Source organism: Poecilia formosa, unplaced genomic scaffold (genome assembly GCF_000485575.1).
Source record: "Poecilia formosa unplaced genomic scaffold, Poecilia_formosa-5.1.2 Scaffold809, whole genome shotgun sequence".
In the NCBI taxonomy this organism is placed as follows: Eukaryota; Metazoa; Chordata; class Actinopteri; order Cyprinodontiformes; family Poeciliidae; genus Poecilia; species Poecilia formosa.
This window is the reverse complement of record NW_006800748.1, coordinates 9,222-19,089: the sequence shown is the minus strand read 5'-3', so window position 1 is coordinate 19,089 and position 9,868 is coordinate 9,222. Positions and strand designations below refer to the sequence as shown.

At 44.7% G+C, this 9,868-nt stretch overlaps 1 protein-coding gene across 3 annotated transcripts in view; it reads right to left on the bottom strand.

Moving 5' to 3' along the window:
* odad2 (outer dynein arm docking complex subunit 2) overlaps positions 1-9,868 on the bottom strand; it is a 26,497-nt gene that overhangs the window by 11,233 nt on the left and 5,396 nt on the right. For all 3 annotated transcript variants that reach the window (XM_016666831.1, XM_016666830.1, XM_007543376.2), the window contains exons 8-10: positions 8,831-9,015; positions 8,179-8,307; positions 3,427-3,580 (exon numbers count right to left, since the gene is read on the bottom strand). In XM_016666831.1, the coding sequence (XP_016522317.1) occupies positions 3,427-3,580; positions 8,179-8,307; positions 8,831-9,015 (468 nt within the window). The remainder of the gene's footprint in view (positions 1-3,426; positions 3,581-8,178; positions 8,308-8,830; positions 9,016-9,868) is intronic.

Here is a 9,868-nt window from a genome sequence, read left to right as displayed (position 1 = left end):
ATTGTTTAAAACATCGACACCATCTGAAGGATTTCTGACTTTCCTTCAGCAGGACCAGAGCAGATGCTCCAAGACGAAAACATTCAACCATAGAAGAAATTATTCAAATCAATGTAAAGTGTTTAAAAACTGCATCAATGTTTTCTTTGCCCTCAAGTGTTAACTGTGATTATTTAACAATCTTTGTTTACTGAGCTATAACTTGTTTCCACATGTTGCAGAGCTGACATTGAAAGAAAATCTAAATCATTTCAACAGTAATAACCTCTGTAGCCCCATGGCATTACAACATGGTGGCTATAGAAGATCTATTGAAGGTTTAATGAATATCACAAAATGAAAGAATCTTCTTGGAGGTCACTCTGTAGTGATCTTTGAGGAAATGCACACGGGCAAAGGAAACAGCATTAGCATGAGTTGGTACCATGGTTCTGAAGGAGATGACACACAGAGAGAGTAAAACTATCCAGGATAAAGTCTCTAGAGCTCTTAAAATACACCTAAATAAAGCAGAAGATGTCAGTATAAAGGCTGCACAGTGGTACAGTTGGTAGCTTTGTTGGCTTGCAGCAAGAAGGTCCTGGTTTCTGCATGGAGCTAGCATGTTCTCCCTGAGCATGTCCGGTTCCACAAAGACATGACTGTCAGCTGGATTAATCTCTCTAAATTCTCCTTAGGTGTGGGTGTGTGTGCATGATAGTCACAACCCCACAAGCGTGTTGGGTAATCGATGGATGTGAGCCTCATGAAGATTCCTTCAACATGTTGCTGCTTCTCTCCCTGCAGGTTTCTCTGCCTGAGCTGCTAACAGCAGAAGCCTCCACGTGGCTGAATGAAGGTCTTCTTGTAATCGGGTTCCTCTGGAGCTGCAGCTGGGATTCTGCAGACACAGTTTGACCTGCTGCAGCTCCAGGCCAATAAATCACAGCACTAAGGATGTGGAGCAGGAACGAGGTGAGCAGCACTGCCAGTGAAGCACTGGTGACCCTTTATGCAGCGCTTTTCTGCACGTGACCTGGACATGTTGCTAGAAGGAGTGAACATCTGTGTTTAGTGTGGAGTTCTGATCTGCAGCGTTGGGTTGGTGCAGATGAATGCAGGCCGCTGACAGAGCTTTGTAGATCTTAATGTCAGAGAGGAAACCTGGCAGAATTTGAACTGATGAGGACAGATCAGTGTTCAAACTGCAGGTTCAGAGTGAAGATCACCCAGTAACAAGAACAATCCAGTCTCTGGATGCTCCATAGGAAGGATGCTGGTAGAACTGGACAGAATGAATGATTACTGATGTCCAATAAAATAAAGCTGAATCACTTCATATTCATCAGTGTCATAAAAGGAGTTAACCTTTTATGGTTAACCCCTAAAAGGTTATATCTTGATCTAGATCTAGTTAAAGATCTAGTTTTTTGACTAGATCTTTATTCTAGTCAAAGACCTGACTAGAATAAAGATCTAATCAGGTCTTTGAGTTGAGAAATGCTTTGTTCACAAAAAGAAATATTATGTCATCTTTAAAGAATAAATAATTATTAGAAAAAATAAAACAAACCATCAGATGTTGGACAACATAATGAGACAGAAATGAGCTTCTGGTGATAAAACCTGCTGCTACCGACTACTTTATGGGTCAGTTTTATTACAGCAATCAGTCATGAAGAACTGAGAAGAACAATGCAGCAGTTCTGCTTCTGGCCAGCAGAGGGAGGAAACCTTAATGAGGACATAGCTTGTAGCAATCAGCTACTGTTAAATTCATTAGTTTAATGAAAATCTCTGTTGATATTTAAACAAATTTAACATTGTCTTCCTAAAATATCTCGTTTTATCAGCTCAGTTTCTTTCTGCAATAATTAGACTGAAGTTTTAAAATCTAGCATTAGTTCTACCTGCTGCATCCTTCCTGTTAAAATAAATCTGTTTATAACAGGGATGATGAAACGAAACTCATACTTTAACACTAATGCATTAGAAAGTGGAGAGTGAAGTGAGAACCATGTAAAACAAACACATGAATTCATGTTTGTCAGAAACTGACTTCAGATTGGATTCTGGATGTTGTGAGAATCAACATGAGCCTCATAGAGGAACAGGTCTGTAGCCGTCCAGGTAGAAAAACTAACACTTCAGACCCCTGAGCAAATATTCCTACATAAACATCATTAAAACATCAAACAGATCATGCATGTGTCGCTGTGTGAAAGTGTTTCACTTCCTAAACAACAATCAGCAGTCTGTGGTGTGAGAGGGAAAAGATCTGCTCCTAAAATAAAAACAGATATTTAACTTGGCTCTTGCTGACTGGCAGCCACTGATGGTGACAACATTACAAAACAACTGCAGGTGAAAGGTCATAAATAACTGCACTGTGGGGTTTCCAGACAGAAAGAAAGCAGGGACATGCTGTGCAGAGTTAAATGCATCTTTCTGCGGCAGGAAAACACAAAACCCTAAAACCATCAGCACAGGTCCTGATGTTAAACTTTAAAATACACTGCATAGTGTGTTGATTTTATCTGAATGTTGCCTCTTTCGTATCATTTACATCTGTTTGTTCCTTTGCTGGAAATAGTGAATTCCTCCTTTAAGACATGGAATTTCCTTCCAATTATTTTTTATTTTCTTCAGCTAAAAATTCCCTCACATAATTCCTCTTGACTGGAGAGTTTTCCACAAAACATTTCTTTCCTGGAGTGAGCAGGATCTCATTTAGCAACAAGCTCTGGAAGTCAGAAAATAATCAGTTCCAACAGGACACCACAAAATTGTTTCCTGAACATCAAGCCCTTCAGTTTTAAGCTATGAAGTTATTTTTACTGCTGAATAATGAAGTGTGAAAGTTATTTCTAATATAATCTGTCTGAGTGATCTTGTCTAGATAACATAGAAAAGGGATCAAAAAAAGGAGGAAGGAATTCTCAGGTATTCCCAGTCAATCTAGAGCGCTGCTGCATCCACATTAATATACCCCATATGTCCTGTCAAATCCATCACAGATTTACTTCTCTGTGGTTTGGGCTAATAGGGATACAGCTGTCTGTCAGTACTGCCTCCTGAACCTTGGCTCTGATATGCAAACCAAACAGGTCTGTGTCAGAACAACAAGAATCCAATCAAACACTTCAGGAAACATCTCCATTCAAAGCAGAGCTTTAAATAGGAGCAGGTGACATTGATTTCCTCTGACACCCTTCAGTGACAGACTCAGATCACGAGTCTGGATCTAAACAGCTGGCATGGTCTTACAGGAATACAGGTGTTGGGAACAGCTTTGATTGGAAGACAGATGGACAGAAAAAAACCTCTGATTTTACTGCCTCCTGACAGCTATGGCCTGCTTTGGCTGAGCTAGAAAAACTATCACTACATTGGGATGAATTCTATCTGTGGAAGGAAACAACAGTGTTCTGGGTGATGTTCTCATACCTTGAGGTACTTCACGAGTTTCTGGACCTGCCAGTATTCAGACTGCAGTTCAGTGCTGGTGTCAGGACGTCTCTCTGTCTGCTCCTCTTCCTCCTCACTTTCACTGGAGCTCCCGCTGAAATGCTCCTCTGGGAAGGATGCTACTATGCTTTTCCTGAATACAAACAGCACATCTGTGACTGTAGATAACCACATATGCAGGAGTCGGCGAGAGGATCCATTTCAGACAAAGGGATGGGCTGGTACATCATGATTAATTCTGGGAGTTTAAATGGATAAACATCCTGGCCATCCCACACTAGAGCACCCACTAACTATATTCATATTTAAGTTTCAAGCTAGAACTTCCACAAGATCTAAGCAGCGGGAAAACACATCAGAATAATGGCACAGGATGACTGGCGCTGTCATCATACAGAGAGCAAAGACTTGTTGAGCCATTTATGCAACCTCAACTGCAGAGGTTTCTTTAAAACTGCAGAGCTGGTTAGATCAGGAAAACTGGGCACTGTGGACCAATGAAATCTGCTCCCGGTTCAAATGAGAGGTGGCTCCCATGAACAGCCAGATAGCATTTCCAGGGAGAAGATTATCAGAGAGAGGAAGCTCATCTGAGTGGTTTTCAGGATGCGGCACTCAATGAAACTTCTCCAATGCGACCAGGACTGTGGTGTCCTGCTGTGGTGGGAGCTGATGAGTGGACCAACCCTGGAGTCTTCACTTAAAGGACAGAGGATGACGGCCAACAAAGAAAGCAATCAGAGATGGTGGTTCAAAACAAACTGTTGATTCCACTAGTACTAGTAGCAAGGAACCACAAATGTGACAACATTCAGTTCCTTCTGTCAGCATCCAAATCTGATGAATAAAATACCACAAAGTCTTCAACATCAGAACAACATGAAATGTTTAAAAGGTCAACTCACATCAGGTTTATTATTTTTAGAGTTAAACTGTTCAATATTTCATCTTCACAGCTAAAGGTAGATACCAGTAGAAATACCTGACTGGTATCTCCTAAGAGAGATGCCACTTAGGAGCTGCTCTGCCATTTTTACAATTCTTAGTAATAATAATAATAAAACTGGATTTATAACACACGTTACATGTAAATCTCAAAGTGCTAGAAAATGACAAAAGCATTAACCATTGTAAAATATAATAAAAACTCATTTAAAATATCAATCATAAGATCTTAAAAACAAGAATGTTGTCAGTTCTTTTCAGAAAGACTTTGTGGTCTATGGCACCCTGGGGTGGTGCGGAAGCTCAATCCACAAGTGAGGACAAACTGAGAAAAATGCCCGGTCTCCCACCAATATTAACTTTGTTTGAGGAGTTTAGAGACGCTCCTGTGTTGTACATGGATAGTACTTCGAGAAGGTGAGGTGCAGTCCTGACACAGGCTGTGTCAGATAGAGGGTCTGCTGTTCAGATCTACTGTCATCTGTCATTCAGGCACCCACCTGCCTCCTGGGATCCGGGAGGCAGGTGGATGCACCGGCAGAGGAGCAGTCTCCAACTATAAGTTGTCAGTCAGTTGAGAGAGTCGATAAGGATATGAAGTGGAGCGGATGTTGGTGATTTTGGTACTGAAAGAACCCAAGAACCTATTCTTCTACATCTGGCAGTTCAATATTAGAAAGGTGAACAAAGACTTCAGGAGTTTATTTCATCAGGAAAAAGTAGAAGGTGAGAACAGCTCTGTATTCTCCTGTTTTATTTTAAGAACCATGGTTTATTATATTAAAACGGAACAAAACAGAAAGAGCTTTGGTTCTATTTCATCCCTACTGACCGCCAGAGGCGGTGCTTCAAGCACTGAATGATCATTCTTGCGCATGCGCAGGTCGAGCACTAATGACAACAAAGTCACTTTTGACCTGCCGGGGACCCACGTGACCCACGTGGCACTTCCAGTTCGGACTTTCACTGTCTCCCAGGGTGTTCACCCAATGAGTCGCAGCGGCCCTCTCTCCTCTGCAGGCACGAGGCTTACAGATCCTCCCGTATCTGAACGACTGGCTCATTTATGCCGCGACATGGGACCAGGCGGTTCGAGACACTCGGTTAGTGCTCCATTATGTGGGATGCTGAAGATGGAGAAAAGCAATCTGACTCCCTCACATCTACCTGGGCATTCCCATGAATTCCATCTCAATGACTGCTTGCCCGTCACCCCGTCACCCCAGCAGGTCAACAGTACATTTGAGTGTGCTCCTAGAATTCAGGCGCAGTATGGCACTACCACTGGTGCCGTATCTTCGACTTCTGGGCATGCTTACAGATGCATCCGCTGTAGTGCCCTTGGGTCTGCTGTCATTGCAGCCCCTCCAGATGTGGTTGAACAGCTTGAATCTAGACCCCACACAGAACACTCATCGTCTCAGAAGACTTCGGGTAGGGCCTCAGTGTCTTCAGTCTGTGTCCCAATGGAGGGTGAGGTTGTTTATGATGACGGGGTCCTGCTCGGTTCCCTCTCGTGCCGTCGGGAAGTTGTGTTAACGGATGCATCCTCCATGGGACCAGGTCAAGGAAACTGTTGTGCTTGACTCAACGGCATCTGACCTGGGCAGCTCCATACTTGGCCAGCCTCAGAGCAGCCTACATCCTGGGGCCACAGAACATGCCAGCAGATTTTTTTATCCCGTCAGAAGCTGCTCCCAGGAGAGTGGAAGCTTCACCAAGAGGTAGTCTAGAGGATCTGGAAGGTTTATGGCAGGGCAGACGTGGACCTCTTTGCCTCAAGGGACACTTTCCACTGTCCCCTTTGGTTCTCCTTGGATGACAGCAGCCCTCTGGGCCACGATGCGCTGGCACACAACTGGCCCCAGACCCTCCTTTATGCCTTTCCACCATTCAGCCTACTTTTTCAGACTCTCCTGAGGGTTCGTCAGGGGGGCACAGGATTCTGCTGGTGGCCCCCTTCTGGGTAGCGAGGACTTGGTTTCCTCTACTGTACAAGCTCAGCTCCAGCTCGCCAATGCGTCTCCCCTCCAGGAGGGATCTTCTTTCCCAGATGGGGGGGGGTCAGATTTTGCACCCCAAACCGGACTGGCTCAAGCTCTGGATTTGGCCCCTGCAAGGCCGGGGCCCACTTTTTCAAGATACACTGGGTCAGTAGGGCATACAATGGCTAATGTATGGGCGCCATCCACGCGAGCCGTCTATGCTAACAAGTGGGCGGCCTTTGTGACCTGGTGCCGTGATAAAGGGCAGGACCCGGTGCAGTGTTCAGTCTCTGACGTACTGACCTTCCTGCAGGCATTACTGGACCGGGGACGGTCTCCATCTACCTTAAAAGTGTATGTGGCTGCCATTTCCTGTTGGCATGTTGGGCTGAATGGTTGTTGGGTGGGTCGAGACAAGGACGTTGTACTGTTTTTGAGAGGTGCTCGGCATTTCCACCCATCCAACCACCCTGTGGCATCAGCATGGGACCTTTCTTTGGTGCTTGAGGCTCTTCGGTCCCTCCCATTTGAGTCCCTGGCATCTACGGACCTCAAATGGCTCTCACTGAAGACAGCGTTCCTTTTGGCGATGGTTTCCGTAAAGCGTGTGGGGGAATTGCAGGCTCTTTCGATAGCCGAGCCCTGCTGCTGGTGGAATCCTGATGGCTCAGGTGTTACGCTGTGGCCGGATGTGGCATTTATGCCTAAAGTGTCACTGGCAGCAGGCAGTACCCAGCCGCTTCATCTTGTCCGGTTTGACACCGGATGCTCCTCCTAACCACTGTGCCCTGTTCGTGCCCTTGAGGAATATATAAATGCTACGGCATCCTTCCGAAGGACGAAGAGCCTTTTTATTTGTTACACTGGCCCACGGAAAGGTCAGGCACTTTCTAAGCAGCGACTTGCACACTGGGTTGTGGATTTGATCTCCAAGGTTGCCTTGCAGGACCGGGCACTGCCGGCGGGAGTGAAGTGCCACACTACAAGGGGCATGTCGACCTCGTTTGCTGCCATGACAGGGGTGCCATTGGACGTTATATGCCATGCGGCCTCCTGGACATCACCTAGTACCTTTACTCGGTTTTACAGGGTGAATGTGGCTACGCCCCATCCCCTTCAAGGAATTCTGGAGCAGCACACCTCAAGATCATATTAGGGTGAGTGACGTAATAGTTGTCCCTTGAATATTGCCAATTCCTCGTGACTTTGTTGGCATACGTCATCCAGTGCTTGAAGCACCGCCTCTGGCGGTCAGGGATGAAATAGAATGAAATGTACTACTGTAACTACGGTTCTATGAATCCCGGATGACCGCCAGAGTGCTTGATCCCTCGGAATCCTTGCTTCTCGCGAGAAAGTTGAGGGATTGAACGCCGGGTGCCATGTGACTATATAGAGTCACGTGGGTCCCCGGCAGGTCACAGGTGACTTTGTTGTCATTAGTGCTCAATCTGCGCATGCACAAGAATGATCATTCAGTGCTTGAAGCACCACCTCTGGCAGTAATCCGGGATTCATAGAACCGTAGTTACAGTAGTAACTTTCGTTTCCTCCAGTGTTTCTGACTATCTCTTGTTTATGTATTGTGAATTTATTTCCATCACCACTTCTGCTGCAGCTGCCACGTAAACATTTGCTACAGTTGTCGGAGTTGCAAGTTCCAGCGCCTTTGCTGCTTTCATTCAACAAAACACAAGCTTCTTTCTTCTGTGATGCTGTAAACTGGGAACATTTTCACCTGTGAAGCAAAAAACTTTTCTTTCTAGACCCAGACGGGGAAATGATAATCTGTAGCACTTACCTTCTCTGGGAAGCTGTGAGTCCAATTGAAGATGCTGCTGTGAGTCCACTCTTCATCATGGTTTTGTTTTTGGATCCCAGTCGTTTCCTCTCTGCAGGGCTCATCAAGAGCTCCTCTTCCTCTGTTGCACTGCAATAATTTCAAATAAGAGTCATTATAACTGCTTCTATTTTTTATCATCATCATTATTTAACAATTTGAGACAAGGCTGGTACTTTTTAGCCACTGAGATCCTTTCAACTTGAGCCAGTTTCTCCTCCAGTGTGTCCACTTATCAAAAGCTCCAGCTGCAACAGCTCAGTTCTTTCTAGATCTATTTATCAGTCAGAGACCAGATGTGATCGCTGGGTTTTTTTCACAACTTCTCTTGGTTTGGTGTCTGTAATTGGGCAGACAGGGTTCCCACACTATGAAGTCTTTATTAACTCTGATCACTGAGCCATCAGGAATATTACCACTGATATTCATAAAGCATCCAATCATCTCTTCATAAAGTGTGACTGCTGGCAGGCATGCTGAGCAGATGTGGAGAGAGCTCGGCATCCTTCTGCTCCAAAGCTCCTCTGCACTAACAGAGGGATCACTGCCTCGCTCTCTTCATGGTAGTCTGGTCAGATTTAAAGCCACTTTTCTTACATCACTTCTCACTTACCCACATATAGTCAGCACACCAAGATTCCTCCATCTCTGACATGGCTCACGTTTCTTCCTGCCGTACAGAGCTCGCTGTAGTTTCTCCCACTCTCGTTCTTCAGGCGTCTTAGGTTGGGCTTGTTCTATTTCATAAACCACGTGTGCAAGATGAATACTCCTACGAGGTTTCTGTTCTACAAAATACTGATGGTGACAGAAAAAGACAGATATTAGAAATAGAGACCAAAGATTCCCTTTTGTCAAATATAATAAATCTTGATGGAACAAATCTGTAAAATACGTCTGTAAAACTCTGCAAATGTTACTTATTAAACCCAAATGGTCAGTTTGATTCCTGCTACTTGTGAAGATGTGTTCTGAATATTGTCCCAACCAACATCAGAGTTTAGTTACGTTTCATTGTAGGACGAAAAGGATATTAATGTCTAACAAAGTGTTGTCATGTCAGTCCAAGAAGAGTGAAATGAAAACAACAGAGCAATTATTAGAGGCAAACGAGAAACCCTGAACTCCCATAAAATCCCTTATGAACAATCTGCAGGCCTGCATCAGGACTGGGTCTTTATTGAGGAACTGGAACAAAAGAACAAGTTCCCAAAGCTTTCCAAAGCACAAATCCCTCTTTAATCATTAAATGACAAATGTCTCCCATTCCTCAGAATCCAGCTAAAAGCTTCCAGCTCAGTCTGAACTGAGCTGCTGCTCTTCCGGTCTGATTCTGGTTCTGGTTCTGGAGGATTTGAAGTTCTAATAGCAAACTTTACAGCCTGTAGAAAAATGCCAATGTCCCTGTCTGAATGGAGAGCAGGTCACAGTTTAATCACAGACACCTGCTTCTGCAGGAACAGCTCAGACTGTGATTGGCTGTTAGGAGCTGCACATTGTTAAGGGCAGGGAAAAGAATGAACATGTACGTCTGCAGGTTGGGTTCACCATCAGCTGGAGCCAAGCACGGCCCATCGTCTCTCATTAAACACAAAGTGACTCGCTACTGGAAACATACAAGTCAATTCACCCAACCACAGACTAACAGGCA